The sequence below is a fragment of the Megalops cyprinoides genome, chromosome 21 (genome assembly GCF_013368585.1).
Source record: "Megalops cyprinoides isolate fMegCyp1 chromosome 21, fMegCyp1.pri, whole genome shotgun sequence".
Lineage (NCBI taxonomy): Eukaryota > Metazoa > Chordata > Actinopteri > Elopiformes > Megalopidae > Megalops > Megalops cyprinoides.
Window position 1 is genome coordinate 9002135 of NC_050603.1, and position 19396 is coordinate 9021530.

The following is a 19396-nucleotide window of genomic DNA, read 5'->3' on the forward strand; positions in this document are numbered from 1 at the left end:
TCAGCCGCTCTCTCTGCTCTCCTGTCCTCTCGGTCAACAGTATGAAAATGGAGGCTGTAATGAGTACGCATCGTATGATCAAATCCTCAAACACCCACATCTCGCCTGATTATATTGCGTTTTGCTTTTTCACGTGGATTAGACTTTCCGCCCCTCATAACGAGACGGCCCGGTAAGCTTTAGTAATCTAAATTAACAGCACGTGCCTGCTCCTCTGATTCCGTTTTTTTATTGTGGAAAAAAATAATACTACATTATTGAGAAGCAGGGATTGGATCGTAACATCGCGGTGTTCGTCTGAAACCTTACTTCACACGACAGTGGCAATGACGTTAACAAGAGAAGAGCTGCACCACGAACGCCGATCACTTCTGCATATTTTAACCTCTGGCACCTTCAGTGTCAGGGAAGCGCCAATCATAAAATAGGCGTTCTTTAATACGTAAGAGGTCATTTTCATTTTCGGCAGGACAAAATATTTATTTTCCTGTGAAATTATATCTCAGGCTCCTCTGGGCTGCCTGTAAACATATGTCCAAGTGTTTTTTAAACAGTGTAATTGCGTATATAAATATTTTTTCACGTAAATACTACTCAAGATATAATTTAGTGTTTGTGGTTTAAACTGTTACCTTAAGCTATGTGAAAGAAGACCTGGTATGAGGGGCACTGGAAGTTGTGTTTACTGTATTGCAGTAGCTATGCTCATACACTTCCTATGAAGCCCCTTATAGGTGACCACTCCTGTTTTTTTTCTTTCTTCTGACTTCACACATGCTCTGTTCTGATTCTCGTGTTCTTGCTGAGTTATCAGAACTAGGTACATTCCAACCTGAAATTCTAGAACTCTCACCATTTCAAAGAGTGCTGTAATCCCTATTCACTGCGATGTACATGCCGTACTCAGAGAAAAGCACTGCAGAAGCACTGCATATGAATCATGCTTCACTGAATGTAGCTCACGGATCAGGCAGTGACCACACAGCCCCCCCCCCCCCCCACACACACACACACACACACTGAACATGCTAGTGTGTTTACTCATAGTGATACTGCTACAATCATTATTATCATCATCATCCTCATCACCACCACCACCATCTTAAAAATCATCAATATCATCATTACCATCTTCAAAATCATCATCATCATCACCACCACCACCATCTTAAAAATCATCACTATCATCATTGCCATCTTCAAAATCATCATCACCATCACTGTTATTATTACCATCACCATCACTGTCATCATAATCGGATTATTGCAATTTTTAGTTTTTCATTCACAGGAGGCAGCAGTATTCTGAGTGTTTGTCCCAATAGCATGTGTGTTGTTTTTGTCTCAACGGTGTTTCGTTGGCTGGTGTTTGGCTGGCTGCTGATTGGGTGGTTGGTGTTTGGCTCATTAGTGCCCAGTCCATGTCCTCTAGGAAGTTCACACACACCTCTGTGCAACAGCCCGTCCATCACATCGGGTGGACCAAGACACTGTTCTATGCTTTCGGAGTTCATTTGCCTTTTTTTCTGAGTTTCTCAGTGATGTAAATATGAAGCGCAATACAGACCTGTTACCCTGCATGACATGTGAAGCCAAGTGTCATCCTCACTCAGCCAGCCCTGATCGTGCAGCATCATGTGTTTCCCATGTCACTGTAGGGCGCAAAACCTGCATTCTCTGCGGCAGCACAGGGACAGCATGTGATTTAGCACATCTGTGTCTCTCCCTTATATTTTCACTACACTGAATCAAAGTTTAAAACATTTCTGAAAAGCCTCAAATGTGGAATGCGATTCCTCTCTCTTGTAAATATTTATACGGTGAAACAAGGATGCGAGAGCATTTCTCTGTGGCAGCTGAGGCTTTATGTAACTCTGAACTTGCGGATCTCCTGAGAGCAGTTGTTTTTCCGCGTCTTTGTTTGAAGAAGGCAGGTCCAGAGAGACTGGTTTTGTTATAACAGGCCTCCACCACTGGAATGTTCCCGTTTCTCTGAACGCTGCAGTTTGCCTGCAGAAAAGTTCTCTTAATCTCTCTGCCAGGGAACAGCCAAGTAAGAAAAGAAGCATATTATTTAATTATATTGTGGTAGTTGTATTGCAGTTGTAAGGCACTTATGTTCCATTCATTCTTTTCATTTAATATGTATACACACTTTTTCAAATGGGTAGGCAGAATGAAGGAGAGATTGCTGAGACTGCTCCAGCTGAAGAACTGAAGAACATGCCAAGAAACCTGATAGATTTCTGGGGGGATCATTGGGTTATGCAATAACTACCTGATTAACTCACTCACACACCCACTAAGCCACTCGCTCACTCATGCATGCATGTACACATGCACTCACTCACTCACTCACTAACTCATTCACTCGCTCAGGACCTGCTGCAGTTTCTCACAGGCTGAAGATGTGTAATATAGGTCAGCAGGCTACATTCACTACAGTCTTATTCTCTGCTTACAATGCTACATAGTAGAGCCATTGTAACAATATAGGAACCTTGCTCAACTTATGAAAAAGGGGAGTTGCTATATTAATCAACTTCAATACCACGGACACAAAAGAGGTTGTTCATTGAATAATTAGAGGGAAAGACAAAGAGCTGCCATTATTGTAATCTTCAATTTATCACTACCAGGATTGCAGATGTAATTAGCTGTGTATTTATGCCAGTTCATGACTAATTACAAGTGTAATTAGGCACAGTTTGTAACACCCTGCTTGTATAATTGGTTGTGTTGCACAGAACGGCCCCTTGTAGTCCCCCAGGCAGGGTGCTTGAGCATGCGCCTGTCCCTTGATTTCATTTGTGCACATGCATGTAGTGTAGGATCTATATCTGTCACTCATTTAATTATTTGTCACTATATTTAATTATGATGCTGGCTGCTTCCAGTTTCCGCTGCATAATAAACAAGCAGTGAAGTATTTTACATCACGCACAGAAATGTGTACTGTATTTTACCTATTTTATGCCCTGGTCGTTTTTTCCTGTGCCTAAAATGCTTATTATTGGGAATCATTGTGTTTCTACTTCACTGTGATGAGATACCCTCACAGGTCAACAGCACATTTGCACCATCTCAGATCTGTCTGTGCATCCATTAACTGGCATATGTGTGGTCCGTCAGCCCGTATGTACTACCTGAAACTGAAAATATAGCCATTAACCCCCCTCTCAGAATATACATCTAGCATGTAGCAGACTGAAGCAGCCCAGGATTGTTACCATTAAATAGGGTGATGTATTGAAGTATATTATTCAGTCCTGTTTTGCAGTCTTTGATGAGTCATGAGAGGATGGTGAACTTTTGCCCACAAGAATGAAAGACAGACAACAAGATAACAAAGACTTCTAGAACTGAGCTATTTGTTTGTATTTCTGACATACAGTGTGTTCAGCTATGTGTAGTCTGTGCACCTTGCAAGAAAATGTCGAGCCCAAAGCATCTACTTGACAGTAAGGGCTTGATGTTCTTTGGCAGTTTTGTTATAAGAACATTCTGCTGTGAAGCTGCAGGCTCAGAAATTCATCCCTCAGGATCAGATACAGGCACAGTATATACTCAACCTTACCACTGGCTGTCAAAATTAACCACAGGAAAAAATAAAATACATGACACACACCTTGCTAATTGTTAATGAGTTTCTTGTACTGAAGTGGTGGAGAGCTTGGGTCATTATTGTGACTGTTGCCCATTTGACATAGAAATAAATAACAGCCTTGTTGGCTATATAGCATTGTTGAAAACAGTGCGCTTGCTAGAAGTGTATTTGTCGGAATGGTTAAACCCTAAATTGTGCGCATGTTAGCGGTGCAACTGTCACATTCTCTGCAATATAAGTAAGTAATATGTGATTCCACAGTAGGGTTTGCACAGGCAAAGTACACCATCTCCTTGCAGGTTATCTGGATAGTATTGCCCCTGTGTTTCTTTCCCTGGGTTATTAGGCCTGTCTGTGTGCAGTTCACTGTAGCGGTGCAACACAGGATGAACATTTACCATGATAAAAAGCAGAAAATAATATAATATATATATATTATTGTTAACAAATTATGATTAGTGCTTACAATATTTTTTTCCTGTTATTATTTTTGTTGGATTATTTGGTTGCTTTTAATCCATGTTTTTAAGAGAATGTAGTGATTACAATTATGACAATGATGGGGATGACAATAATGATGATGATGATGATGATGATGACCTCCTTTTCTTTCTCCTGCACCCACCTCCTCTGCCTCCCTTCTCTCAGTATGGTTGGTTTAAATGCTGTTTTTCCTCAGAGGCAAAAATGAATAAATCATTCATGATGCTGAGAGCCTAACTCGGAATTCTGCTCTTAGCATTCATACCATTAACCCCGTTAACCACGATACAGGGTCTCTCGGAAGCAGTTGTGTAGACCCTTTCGACGGATGATTCATTTCCTATTCAGGTGGGAACCCTCATCACTCCCATTGAATTGCATGGCTATTTGGTGAAAGGACCCCACTGTGGAATAACAGAGAGAACCTCTCCTCATTATGGTTGGCAGAGCTGTCCACTGCTACAGAGCTGATCATTGCTTCATGGGGCCAGTGGAGTTGTCCACCATTACAGACAATGTTAGGCTACCGGACTCTCTGGTGGCTGAGGATATAATGATAAGGCGCAGACTGCACCCTTTCCTGAAACCCTAATTGCACTTACATTTCACCGGAAGCCGTTTGTCACAGGTTTTCCATTTATACAGCTAGAGCTTTACTGACACAATTCAGATTAATTACTTCACTTAAAAGGTACTAAAGTGATGCCCCATATGCACCTACAGTATTATTCGCACCATTCTAGCTACAGCCCCATTTCCTGAGGGGCTAGAATACATTGCCACTTCTGATGGTTAATCAGGGTGTAACCTTGCTGGAACTCTTGCCTGCACACAGCTGTAAGGTTGAGCGGGCAGTTAACTCCTGGTTCTATTGGGTTTATCAGTAACTGCAGCTGTTGGGTCCTATCAGGACTGTTGGTAGCAGTGGCTATTGGGTTCCGTTGAGTTTGTCAGTAGCTGTAGCTGTTGGGGTCTGGTGGCTTTATCAGTAACTACGGTTGTCGGGTTCTGTAAGGACTATCAGCAACAGCGGCTATTGGGTTCTGTTGGGTTTACATTTACATTTATTCATTTGGCAGACGCTTTTATCCAAAGCGACTTACATAGGTTACAGTTCTTTATAATGTTATCTATTTATACAGCTGGATATTTACTGAGGCAACTGTGGGTTAAGCCCAAGGGTACAGCAGCAGTGTACCAGCGAGGATTGAACCAGCAACCTTTCGGTTACGAGTCCTGCTCCTTAACCACTATGCTACACTGCCGCCCATTAACTGCAGCCGTTGGGTTCTCTTGGGCTCATCAGTAACTGTGGCTGTTGGGTTCTGTGGGATTTATGATCAGAATAGGTGCGCTGACTGGGGGATGCCGCCTGGTAAGTGAGGAGTATTTGTTCTATGAGCCTGTGGGTTGGGCTAGGACCTAGGTGCAGTGGAGGGATAGTATCAGGTTAGTACAGCGAAAGGTCTTAAATGGATCCTTCAGGAAACAAGTAAGGGCCAGGCCTGTGTGCATTTTGAGCCATGGGAGTTTTATAAGTGTTTTGCTGTGGTTGTGTTTGGATGAGTAGGAATGGGACTGTGTTCTTGTTTGTACCACTCTCTTAGTGTGAGAGTTTTAGAGACTGAGGTGTGAACAGTCCATGCTGATGATGTTCAGATACCAGCCTCAGACCTCCAGAGCTGCACACAGACAGCAGCGTTGATGGCACACTCTAGCTCTGTGGTGTTTCACTGCTTTCCCCCTCTCACCTGCTCTTTCTCTTGCCCTTTCTCTGTCTCTCTCAGCTCTACCCTCCACTCTGGAAGTCAGACCCAAAGAAGAAAAAGAGGTGCAGCACTTCCTGAAAGTAGACTCCTCCCCCACACCAGACTCCTCCCCCACAACAGACTCCACCCTCAAAGCAGACTCCTCCTCCAGACCAGACTCCTCCCCCACGACAGACTCCACTCTGAAAGCAGAATCATCCTTCAAACCAGACTCCTCCCCTACAACAGACTCCACCCTCAAAGCTGACTCCGCCTCCAAACCAGACTCATCCTTGAAAAAAAAGGGCCCTTTAGCTCCTGCTGGCAGGAGTGGCAACCTCCAGCACAGAAAAGGTAGCCATATCTCTGCTGCCTTCAGTCATTCAGTGTGACTGGCTCATCAGTGAAAACAAACATCATGTTTCAGAGTGTTAGTTATAATAGAGACAACTTCCTCCAATGCTCCAAGTGTGAATTTGAGTTGCACCACTATAAAGACATCAGGACAGTTCATTTTTATGCAGCACTTTGTGGTGACAGAAGGTAAGTATTCAGCCCTGGGGGAATTTGAGATGCGCTTACTTCAGAGGCCCTCAGAAATACAGTGATGGATGCCCAGCTGTCACACTATGATAGTGTGACTGAGCAGAAATGTAAATGTATGTCCATGTTTCTGTCTGTGTGGTAACCAATGGAAATGGAAAAAATGGGTTGTAGTGAAGGTGTTTATGGGTTGTATTGACAATTATACAGGTTTACATTGAATGAGATGTCAAAGCAGTTGTGTATTTACATTTGCTTATGCATTTTGTCTTTTAGCAAACACTGTTAGGCAGAGCAACTCACAATGAAATATTTAAATGGTAGTGGATAGAAGTTTTTTCAGACTTATTGGGTAGTCATTGTGTAAACAATAGTTTTCTCCAGTTGGACACTGTGTTGATGATTGGACGTGTTTCTGCAGTGTTTCCAAATGTGCTGGACTCTGAGGTGCATGTGATGAGGCGTGACTGCTGAGAGTGAGAGCAGAAACATCTGTATGTACACAGCTGTGCGCTGCTCCAATAAAAGGCTATGACCTCTGACCTGATACGTTCTCTGATTACAGATGAACTGAAGCCGGAGGACAGACAGAGGCTGGCGAAGGAGAGGAGGGAGGAAAGAGCCAGATACCTTGGTAAGCTGAACAGAGACCTTGGTTTTTTTTTTCTGAATGGGGCCCTCTTGTGGTGGGGTCATAGAATGCAAAGGTGCATCACCTCTCAGGTTTTTATCATTTCCCTGAGATTTTACTTGATAGAAACCTGGCTGGTGGTTTCCAGTGTCTCTCAGCGGTGTCATTTACAAAGTAATCTGTCAAATAAAATGTTTTTGAGCACCATGGCTCTGAGGTGAACTGTTTTATCTTACCCTTTATTCAGTGGGAAACCACATATCGAGCAGTTATCTGCTGCATTTGCATCCAATGAAAGTGGCTGGAGGTAGAGACCTTGTTTTTCCTAATGTCTGTAAGCCTACCACTGTCTGTAATGGTGGCCAACTCCACTGGCCCTATCGGGTCAGCCCTGACCTCTCTGACTTGTCTCGTGCTGCACACTGCTGACGTGCAGGGGGAGGGGCTTCCTCTGAATGATTGACAGTCACTCTCCGTTTCTGTTTCACTCCAGAGCAGCGTAGCCAGCAGCAAGGTAAGACGCACTGTCAGCGTGGACACCGTGGGTAGTGGCTGTGTTTCATTTCTGTACCTTATGACTGTGATGTCGTATTGTATTTTTCCTTTCTCTGAGTTGGAAACAGTTGCCTCCATTTTTTTGCCTTTCATGGTTTTTTTTTTTTCATTTTTTTGGAGCTGCTCCTTGAGATTGCATGCTTTTCTCAGTCGCTGCACAGTGTCTGCGTTTTTTAAGTGGAGCAGTCAGAATTACAGGCCAAGTTCCATGGCAGGATTGGGAATGAGGTGTGTATTTGAGCAGAAGTGACCTGGGAATGTGAACCACAGACTTAATGACCTCAGAAATACACAGGACAGGGGAAGTTTACCATTACTATTATGGGAAGGCTGAGGCAGATAGTATATGGGTATGTCATAACTTATGATTGTAATCCTCACTTGTACGTCACTTTAGATGAAAGCGTCTGCCAAATGAATAAATGTAAATACAAAATAAACGAATGCTAGCTACTAAGTATTCTCAGAGTATTGTGAGTGATGTCATCACTGTGTGATGAGCAGTTCTGATTGCTATCTGTCACATTCTCTCACAGTATATTAAGTAATGTCATCAGTATGTGACCAGCATCTGTAGTGACAGGGACAGTTTGGATATAAAAAGCACATAATATTAGGTATCATTAAACCTGGATGTCGTGCAGTGTTCCCACTGAGACGTCTCACACACATTTGGGAACCACGTATTGTGTGGGTAGTGATCGGTGGAATCATAGCCATAATCATCATCATAATCATAGTTTAATGATAATGGTTTCAGGTTTGGATGATGTTCCAGTTCCACCTCAGCATAATGTCCACTCTGAATGTGACCCCTGATACTCTCTGGTGCCCTCCAAAGTGTAGACTATTAGTCACTCCTCCTGCTGATCATTCACACCCCTTTTCCACTGTAGAACTAAGTACAGGCTGGGACTGCCATTACAGAAAACAACCAGAGATGGATTGAGGAAATAACAAGTCCTAATTTTTTTTCCACAAAAAAAAATTATATTTGGAATGTAGACGAAGTCCAAGCAATCATCTGGATCTGAGCAGAGGCCAGCGCTCACAGGAAGGCCATGTACTATGGCTCTGGTTTTAGGCAATTCAGTGGGAAAGCAATCCTGCTGTACTGGGTTAGATACACTCCACTCCAGCCCTTCATACCTTGCTTCTTGCTCAACAGTAGAAAAAGGGTTTCAGGTGAAGCGCAGTGAAGTGCTGTGTGTTTTCGTCCATGCACTGATTTGATTTCAGCAGGCAGTGAGTGTTTTCTCCATTCTTTATTTATGCTTTGGCCTGCACATCAAACAGCATGTGATACAGGCCCTTCCCACTGTCTCATCTCCATGCCAGATGTCTCTGTTAGCAAGGTCTGCATGTTGGGTTTGTGCTGGATAATAAAGTTGATAGTTGAAAAGACCATTGATTTCCTTTGTTTAGTTTGTGTTCTCTAATCACATCTGTATCTGTAAGAGTGTGAAGGTAGGCTGTCTGGCCAAGGCCACAGAAATACAGGAAACACTTGAAATACAGGAAATACAGAAATACAGGAAACCAAGAAGAAAATCCTTTATAAAGTGACCTGATCCCACTAAATGGCATTCTGTTCTCCTTCTCTGGCGAGGATGTTTCCCAGATTAAAGGTTTGGTTGTCTGAGCTCATCCCAGGGGGTGCTTTGCCTGAGACTCTGAGACTCAGTGGACAGGGCTGATCAGAGTCAGAGCTGTTTTCTCCTCAGAGGAGACAGGATGTGTGATATGACCCCTGACCCCCCTGACCCCTGACCCCTGACCCCCTGTCCCATCCAGCGGCGAAGAGGGCGCAGTGGCTGGAGAAGGAGCGGCGCGCTCGGCAGCAGCGGGAGAGGCAGCTGGAGGAGCGCCGGAGGAAGCTGGAGGAGCAGAGAGTGCGGGCGGAGAGGAGGCGCGCCCTCCTGCAGGAGAAGGAGCGGCAGAGGCTGGAGAAGAACAAGGTAGGGGCCGTGGGAGGCGACCGCGGAGTTTAGGGGTCTGGGAGTAGAGTCTTCTCAGTTGCACTGCACTTTTGGTGTCTGTGGTAACTTTTCTTTCCTAGTCTGTGTTTTGTTAGCCTCATGTTCTTTAGTGACCCCACCCTGTGTGATATCATGAGTGGCTTCCCTCTCTGCCACCCACAGATCTGAAAGAACATTGACAAGCCCCCCCCCCCCCCCCCCCACCAGAGAAAAAATACAGCTTTTCACATGTTTTTCTTAATAAGAAGTGTTAAAAAGTCTCAATTAGCAATTACTTCCTCAGACTGAGCTCTGTGGTCATCTTATCTGCTGTGCAGCTGCCACATCACTTTCTGTGAAGGGGCTCACTTCCAATAAGATTAGTCACTTTGTGCTGTTCTTGTTCAAAAGAGCATTTCACATTGCAGCAAACCAGATTACAGACCCAGCACTTGTAAAAAAATAACCAGTTCTTCTTATTGCTTACCTATTTGAATTCATAGCAGGGAATGTTTAACAATATCAATGATTTCGAAATCTGAACAGACATCTCTCATTCTGCTGACTGTAGGAGCGTTATGATGCTGCAATGAGGAGGTCAGGCAAGAAGACATGGGCCGAGATCCGGCAGCTCAGGTGGTCTTGGGCTGGGGGCCTGAACCAGACGTCCGGCAGAGAGAGTGAGTACACCTGGAGCAGGAACCCCACAGAACCGCACGGCAGGATTCAGAACAGCACAGCACTATACAGAACCTCACAGAACCATGGAGAATGGCACAGCACCATAAAACACTATATGGGACCACACAGAATCAGACAGAACCATACAGAACTATAGAGAGCCACACAGCACGCAGTAGACCCACAGAGACTGGCACTCCCTGCTGAATGGTCCCTCAGGACAGGGGGTTGACCAGGCCAGCCAATGAGAATGAGTATGCGTGGTGTCTCCGTGGCAACACACATGTCTGCTTTGAGGGCTCCGGGTGACCCTGCCGGGGGGGCTGCCGGGTGAGAGAGGGCGTCCAGGATGATGGCCGCTGTCACGCCCCGGGCCTTCACATCGGACTTGTGAGCAGTGTGTTTGTACAGTGTGTTCTCTCTGGTGCAGGTCGGTGCTCGACCTCGACGGTCACGTCGCCAAAGCGCACGGACTCTCTATATACCAAGCGTCTATCCAAGTCCTCAGCCTCCCTCTGGAGCTCCCCCTGCGGAAGTAAGCAAGTGTCCGGAGTACCTGGTCTTAACACAGACCTCACCCCCCCCTGCCTGCGCCCAACATCACCCGGCCACGCCCCCCCCCCCTTGTACTACCACTCTCTTCATCGTGGTTTTATCCCTCCCCCACTCCCCCCACCTACATTTTGATCAGTCCTGACATCTATATCTCATATTTTGTTCTGAATATGTCCAGAAGTCCTGTCACCTCACACGTCCCTCCACTCCAATCTCCTGTGCTCATTGAGCTGGTGGTGTTGTGACAAGTAAATAGTTAAAATGAACTGTTGGTCTACAGTCCGTGGCTCATGCCAGTGACTTTCTGTCAGAAATGGAAAGGTGGATTATGGGTAATTTATTACAGGGGTGTATTGTAATAAACACTAATCAGGGTTAGGTGGAGGGAGACTAACAAATGACAAAGTTCACAAAACTGTTGTAAAAACCACAGCAACAACTCTCAGCTGGAGCGTCGTGGGCCAACATGGACTGATGTGGGTTGATGTGCGCTGAAGTGGGCCAGGTGGACCTGGGGTGCAAGATAGAACTGTGTCTATAAAATGGCTCCTGGCTGGACACCCTGTCACTTCACAGAGTCAGGGGGGTGGGGGTGGGGGGTTGGGGCGCGTCTGTCTGTCTGTCTGCACTGCGAATCAATGCACTGACTATGTACATTTTATCGTCATGGAAACCTGTGAATTTCATGCGCCCTGGTCAGCCCTTGTGGAATGGAGTGAATGTTCCCTGTTTGTGATGACACGTCTGTCAGCTGAAGCATCATTTGGAGTGTGTCTGTTTCAGGAGTCACTAACATTATCACTAACATTACAGACTATATTTCTCAAGAGCCCTGCCCTGCACTGAATGTGTGGGTGGGGCTGTAGGCATGTCCAGTGTGGGGCTGGCTCAGGGTGGGGCTGGCCACTCAATGTCAGTCCAACCCGGGTTCAAGTACATTCTGTGATCATATTTAAGAAGAGAACTCAATACTCTGTGCGCAGAGTATTTTCCAAGCATATTTTTTTAATCCTGAAATACTGTAGTTTATGAATGAAATGGGACGAACACCTCCAGGTTTCTCTTTGTTTTCACATTTAAGCAAGAAACCTGAGGAGTTCTGGAGGGAGAGGGTTTTATGATAAAAGTGTGCGTGTGATGACCAGGTGAGATGAACTGTGATTGGGTGTGGTTTTCAGGGGTGTGTGGGCAATGGCAAGTGAGCAGTTACGGCTGTTGGCGAAGGAGGTGTGGGTGGTGAATATGGGTGGGTGTGGATATGGTGAGTGTATTTGGTGTTGGAGTGTGTGTTTATGCTAATTGGGTGGTTGTGGTTATCAAGTGTGTGTGTGAGTTTGGTGAGTGATTTGATGTGATTGGTCGGGGGATATGTTTATTGTAACTCAGAGGGTATGGTTGCCAAGGGTATGGATATGCTGCTTGAGTGGATATGTTTTAGAGGGGGTATGGGTGTGAGAAGGGGGTATGGTTTGGGGGGTGTACGGGCGCTGATGGAGCCCTCCTGTGTTAGCCCGCAGCCTGCAGCTGAGTGCCAGGGAGAGCAGAATCGTGGAGCGGCTGATGACCCCCACCCTCTCCTTCCTGGCCAGGAGTCGCAGTACCACCCTGCTGAGCAGCACCAAGGACAGCCGTGAGTGACCGATACTGTCCCCTGCCCCTTCCACCCTGTGTGTGTGTGTGTGTTTGTGATATAACCTCCATCCTGTGTGTGGATGTGGTATATCCTCCATCCTGTGAATGCTTGTGGTACAAACGCCCCCTCTAACCTGTTTCCTGTTTCTGAGTGTGTGCAGTACAGATAACTGCTCCTCACTTTGAGAGTGTGTATGCTACGAACTCTGTGTTTCGTTAAGTGTAATGTCTGATTGCACCCATCTCTGCTCGACTGCGCCCCCTGCAGATTCCTGCCTGCGCGCGGCCTCTGCCAGCCCCCTGACAGCCCACAACTGTGCCGGGCGGCGGAGGGTGTCTGCCAGCACGCCCGACATCACCCAGCGCCAACGGAGGCATGACGCTATCCCGGTCAGTCCCACCCACTTCTTGCACTGAATTGTGGGAACTGTTACCCACATAACTTTAACTGTGGGCTGAGGCAGACTGCCGGGCAATGTCGTGCCGTTATTTCTGTTTCTCAAAGGTGGAGAAAAAGAAGAAGGAAAAGAAAGACAAGGAGAGAGAGAACGAGAGAGAGAAAGCCCTGGCGAAAGAGAAGGAGCTGAGACAGAGACAGCCTCTGAGGCAGAGAGCAGAACTCAGGTATGGACCTCTGCTTCTCCTGGGGCGTCCGCCATCACAAAGACAGTAAAACAGAATTCTCTCTCCACTCTCCTGGCCTGTAACAGAAGGTTTCCCTGTCCAATTTAATATAAGACAATGCTTTCACAACCATCAGGATGTTGGAGTATTCAGTCGAGATGTTAAGAATGTTTAAATGTTGATGTCGGATGGCAGAGTGTTGCGTTGTGATGTTGGATTTTGGAGCATTCAAGAACGATGGATGTTGGGGGTGTGATGTTGCAGTGTTCTGTTGTGATGGATATTGGCAAGTTTAGGTGTGCTGGCACGCTACCTTGTGACGCTGGATGTTTGACAGTCGGGGTGTTCTCATCAGGAAGCAAGAGGGTGCTCAAGATGTTTCTTCCAACAGCTCTTCAGGGAGTGTAAATCGGCTCACGTCACCCATCACCCCCCGGAGCAGGCCCTCCTCCCCCAGCACGGCAGTCTCCCCCTCTGGCCCCAAGACACGCCCCAAGAGGTCCAAGACTCCTGCCAGGGTGCAGCCTCAAAATGGCCTTCAAGTCCCTGTGGAGACAGTGTCACCACAGCAGGTCAACCATGAGGAGACAACGGGTGAGAATAGTAGCCGTGGCCCAGGGCTGGTGTTGACTCCAGTGTTCTGTCTGGGTCTCCTGCTCCTGGAGTTGCTGTGGCAACGCTTTGTGCTGAATGTGTGCTTGTTCAATCATGTGCACAGACTGATGCGGCCTTACAAAGTTATTCAATCACACGAGTCCTCATGTGTCCTGCAGGGTGCATTTGTGTGCTCAGTCACATATGTAACAGTTAACAGTGTTCCTGCCCCCTGCCCTCCCCAGGCTCCATGAACATTCCCTCCATTGTTGTGTGCTCTGATGTCACCACACCCCCTTCGGTGAGCACCCCGGTCTCGCCAGCTGCCCCCTCTCCTCCGGTACCCGCCCCAGCCTCGGGTCCTAGGCCCACGGCCGGCACCACCGATCCGGAGCAGGCGGCCCGGAGCCTGGCGGAGAAACGTCGGCAGGTCCGCGAGGAGCGGGAAAGAGAGGAGCAGGAGCGGCGTGAGCAGGAGGAAAGAGACCGGTCAGCTCCGCTCTGTGTGTGTGTGTGTACGTGTGTGTGTGTGTGTACGTGTCTGTGTGTGTATGTGCGTGTGCGTCTGTGTGTGTACGTGCATGAGAATGTATGCGTGCTTCCATGTGTGTTTGCGTGTTTTCCTGTGTGTTATGATTGTGTGTGTATGATGTTTGTGTGTGTGTGTGTGTATGTGTGTGTTAATGAACAAGTGTATGTGTTGTGTTAATGAATGTACTGTGTGTGTGTATGTGTGTATGCTAATGAATGTATGTATGTTAGTGAATGAGTGTGTGTTTCCATACCTTTGCATGATTAGTAAATGAGTGTGTGTCTGTGTGCTTTTGAAAATGTGTGTTGCTGATCTGATGGAGCACGCTGTCCACGCAGGGTTTTGCGTGAGGAGCGTAAGGCGTGGGAGGTGGAGGAGAGGAGGTGCAGGGAGGAGGCAGCGCGGCATGCGGCAGAGCAGCAGCAGATTGCGGCGCAGCAGCTGGAGAAGGAGGCGCAGGAGGAGAGCATACGGCTGCAGAGAATGGTGAGCGCATGTGTGTGTGTGTGATCCACGGGGTGGCTGGGTAATGTAGTCTCCCAAAAATGACTTCGTCCCTGGCTCTTGGCTCGCTCCAAGCGTTCAACGACTGACAGCAACACCATACAGCACTACTGGGTAATGTCGTCTCCCAAACGGACTACAATCCTAACTCTGAGCTCACTTGGAGTGCTACACAATAAAAAACACTTGTGGTGTGCAGGTGGGCGCTTGTGGGTAATGTAGTTCTTCCTATGTGTATCAGAAGGATGAGGAGGCGGCCAAGGCACGGGAGGAGGCCGAGCGGCACCGGCAGGAGAGGAACAGGCACTTCCAGAAGGAAGAAGAGGAGCGCCAGGAGAGGAAGAAGGTGTGAATAAAGACTCAACGGACTGCTGATGTTCCTTATCACACCAAAACCTGTAACCTGGCCCTTTAAGGCCTCAGCAGAGATGGATACTTTCTGCTGCTGTTCATCTAGTCTTATACTAACCATCTCTTCGTGCCTTTTTAAAAATATAAACCCAATTCCGATATATTAATGAGTTTTTTTTTAATCTCTTCATCACTCTCTATTTTATAGCTCCAGGGAGAGAAGAGTGTGTAGAGGGGAAGAGTAAGATTTAGGATGCAGAGAAAGACCAATATGCAGAAATTAATCTGAATAAAATCATAACCAGGAAACTGGTGCACCCTCTGGGTGTTTGTAAGTCGACTGGACTGGACTCAGTTAAATGAGAATACAGTTCCCTCACCCAGAGTCTCCTGCTTATTTACACATAATCAAGAGCCATTTACAGAGAACAAAGGAAAAAAATCCTATTTTCAAAGTGCAAGCACGGCAGCGGCGACAACTAATAACATGTATCGTGATTGCTAGAACTGTGTAAGTGTAACCGAGCAAATGATAATGTTTAAATTACCCAGTGGCCATCCACAGAACTCCTGTTCATGTCATACTGTTTGATTCCCAGTCTGAAGAGGAGACAGAAGTGGGGGGTGAACTGACTGAAGTCTTTCTTTGAATTGCAGCGCCTCGAGGAGATTATGAAGAGAACACGCAAGCCGGAAGGAGGGGAAAAGGTCAGCACGTGTTCCACTCCGCACTTTTTCCCCCCCCGTGAAATCCTTCTCCCGGTTTGGAGGGCTTTCCCTGTACTCTCCAGGTTTTCAGAGTTAACCCCATGTGCTTCTGGATTCTGGAGAGTTAATCCCATACTCCTCTTCTTCTGCAGAATGATGCCAGGTGTCCATCCACACCTCTGGTCGATGGCAAAGACACCCAGAGAGATGTGGGGAACAGTCAGAGTAAGTACAGAGGAACTAAGGAACAGAACAGTGAATACTGTTTACTTCAGATTACATTACACAGTCAGCACTGATAGTGACTGAATATTATTTCATGCAAAATTATAATATATTGTCAGTGCTGACAGTGGATACCCTTTAAATTCTGTTTAAATCTAGGTTATATCAGATTGTTAGAACTGACAGGGAATGCTGTTTAGCTGTTATCACTTCTCATTGCCAGTACTAACAATGAATAATGTTTAGCAGTTACATCAAACTGTGAGTGCTGATAGTAAATGTTGTTTAGCTCCAGCTCCACCATATTTTCTGCTGTTGGATGCAGACTTGGTTTGGTTGCTTATATGTGATCTACTGGTCTTTGAGCTGCAGAAATGAGATAAGATGTCTGTGATATCCTTTAAACATATATAAGCTAATAAATATGTTTTGTGATACAGTACATGAAACTTAAGTAACTCAAATCTCATATACTGCTCCTTGCTGAAAAAGAGGTATCAGTTCCACATGAACATGGCCAAAGCAAGCATGTCTATAGTAATTTATTGAAATCACATGATCACTGTTAACAGAATCCATTTGATGACAAGTATGTAGTACAAGAGCGAACTGAAATAATTTACAGTTTAGGACGTTTTTAGATAAAGATGACATTAAATGTACTTCAATGTTGTTTTCTCAGCACCGACCGACAACAAACAGATCCCAGGTACAACACAGTTTAACAAACCGGCAGAGAGCGTCCAATCACCAGACGCCCTGATAGAAAGGTAAACAGGTGTAGCATGCTTTCTTCCTGATTGGGCATAAAAGGTCAAAATGTTAAGGAGGGTTGAAATTGAAATGCCCCCTTGAAGGAATATGTACAAGATAGATTTTTTGTTTAGATAGATTATAGGTGACATCATAAAGCCCTGCACACAAGAAGGAGCAGTTTGCTCTTGGTCTTGCACGGGTTACAGTTACACCAGACTCCATTATCAAACAGATGCACATAAACATTCCAAGTCCACTATGCTGCTCTCAGTGTCTTTCATGTCTCGGGTTGCATGTGGTTCCGTCTAGTACAGAAGGAGGTTAGAGATGGACTTTTGGTAGAAATCATGTGAAATCTGACCTCTGCATCATGTGTCTCCTCTCAGTCCTGTGATGAACGGGATCTATATTGCCAACCACCACAATGGCCTGTCTGACCTTGAGGAGATCGTCCAGATGACCAATCACAACAGCAACAGCAGCAGCAGTAGCCAGAGGCAAGAGGCCAAGACCATGAGTGGGATTCCCATTGACTCCATTCCGTCCTTCGAGAATGGGGAGTCCTTCCTGATAAAAACGGGGTCACTGCAGGCCTAGCATGTCACAGGTACGACAGCCCTCCCACACAGGTCATGTCATGCTTCTGTAGATTATGTCATAGCTTGCGAACATGATGTCAGAGTCGTCAGGATGATGTCAGAGCTATGAGGACACTGTCAGAGCTATAGTACATTCGAAAGTGGCTCACCCTGTTTAGGTTATGTTTAATTTCTATCCTCTCATGCCTAAGGCATAAATAAGTGTTATAAGGATGGTGTGTCAGTTTGTGAGGGTGGTGTAGAAGGCAGCTGTTGTTATACCTTTGAGAGAAGGTTGCTTCTGTAAATATCCATCTGTATAAATGGATAATATGCAGAACACAAACTAAGTAATTGCCTTTATTTTGGTGAGTGCTTATGTAGCCATTTATGTTCATTTCATTGTGTATGTAGGACACAAGTTTAATTACTGACTTGTTTAATTATTAGCTGTAATAATTAAATGATGTTTCTTTTAGGCTACAATGTCCAAACATTTGCATCCCCTACTTATTACATTAAGCTTATGGCAAAAGTGTGTTCAGTTTGCATTGCTTAAACTTACTTGAATTTTCAAGGAACCTTTCTCTTACATAAATTGGCCTGTACTTAGTGTTCACTTAATTTACATGAATAATCTCTACTGCCAATTTCACAACACTACTGGCAGTACATATATGAGTAATAAGTACCCACATGAATAGTCTGTACTTGTGAATATTCAGTATGGATATGAATTGTCAGTACTCACTTTTATCTGTTCTCCTTGCCCGGCAGAGGTCCCCTGTGCCTCGAAATACTGGAGGAACAGCCTTACACACCAGCAGAGGAGCAGATTCATCTCACAACCTCACACAGCTGAAAGATGGAACTGTGCCAGATGCTCTTTCACATCCTGCAGAATGAACTCTCATTGCAAAAAATAACTCTGCCCAAGAAGAAGAAAATATTCTTTGTGTCTTTCACCAGGTTTCATGGTGCAGAACTGTTACAGCTTATGGAAACATTTTATTTTGCACCTTAAAATAATGACAGCATAATCCATTGTAGAGAGCCAGAAAACCTATTTGAGATAATATATCATTTTCATTTACATCAGTATTATTATTACTGGACTTGTTAGTGACTATGAGCTGGCCAGGATGGTGCATTGGTTATGTTGTTGTAAGCAACTGATGTCATTTTATTGGAAGATATGAATAAGAAGTCATGAATAATATAAATGACTGTTACTGTGTCAAATGTTAAAGGAGATGTTGGCTGTAGAATAAAAGTCTCTCTGAAAGGGAGTTCAGTGCATGTGCACTCTCAGTGTGTCTCTCTCTCTCTGTTAGCTGGACTGGTCCCTCTCAGTCCCCTGTGCCCCTATGGACCAGTGCCGCCTTTCATGTTGACTGGGAGTCTTTTTTTTCTATGAGGGGACATACACATTGATTGGTGAGGATCCTGGGCATATGATCAAATTCAGCTGTCTGACTACAGGCCCCAGCATGAGAGCAATATGATGTGGGGCAAATGCTGTGTCTTTTCAAGGACCAAAGAGACGCATTTGTAATGATCTTGCACTGTGTGACACGTATTACGCCGAGACTTCCCTGTGTTGAAATGTAGTCGGATTTTGATTGATTTCATTCAGGAGGAATCCTTTTAGCCTCTGCTGCTCCATGTAGAGTGGGAGGGAGTAAACAAAAAGGCATCCTGACACCAGCAAATTAACCTCCTCTTCAGAACTGGGTGTACAAGACGCTCTCGCGCTGAACTCTGGAACCCAGGAATTTACATGCATCCCTTTAAACCACAACTGGGGAGGAGGAAGGGGGTGACAAAATGTGGTAAAGATCCTTTCTTCAGGTCATAAGGTCACTGAAGCTGTTTATCCACATCACCCAGCATGCATGCTGACAGTATAATTGAAGGCGGTTTATTCTAACTCGTAATTTGGCTTTGGCTGTCACAGTCCACACAAATTATACTTTTTCAGCTGTTGTTTCATTATCATGAGGAAAAGAAGGGAAGCAAAGGACTGCAAAAATAGAAGCCCTTCACTGTGCTCAAATGCATGTGTTAAGTAGAGCTTTATTTGGCTTTCAGTAGCAATGATTTTGAAGTATATTTAAATTATTAAGGTATT

At 45.4% G+C, this 19396-nt stretch overlaps 1 protein-coding gene across 1 annotated transcript; it reads left to right on the forward strand.

Moving 5' to 3' along the window:
- Window positions 1-5455: 5455 nt before the first annotated feature.
- Window positions 5456-18556, forward strand: LOC118769123 (MAP7 domain-containing protein 1-like). The gene is made up of 18 exons (XM_036516141.1): window positions 5456-5465; window positions 5878-6192; window positions 6947-7015; window positions 7506-7526; window positions 9362-9525; window positions 10097-10205; window positions 12272-12391; window positions 12662-12783; window positions 12899-13017; window positions 13409-13611; window positions 13857-14100; window positions 14482-14629; window positions 14889-14993; window positions 15656-15706; window positions 15859-15931; window positions 16614-16701; window positions 17074-17294; window positions 18043-18556. The coding sequence occupies exons 1-17, from the start codon at window positions 5456-5458 to the stop codon at window positions 17282-17284; spliced, it is 2172 nt and encodes a 723-aa protein (XP_036372034.1). The 3' UTR covers window positions 17285-17294; window positions 18043-18556.
- Window positions 18557-19396: the final 840 nt, after the last annotated feature.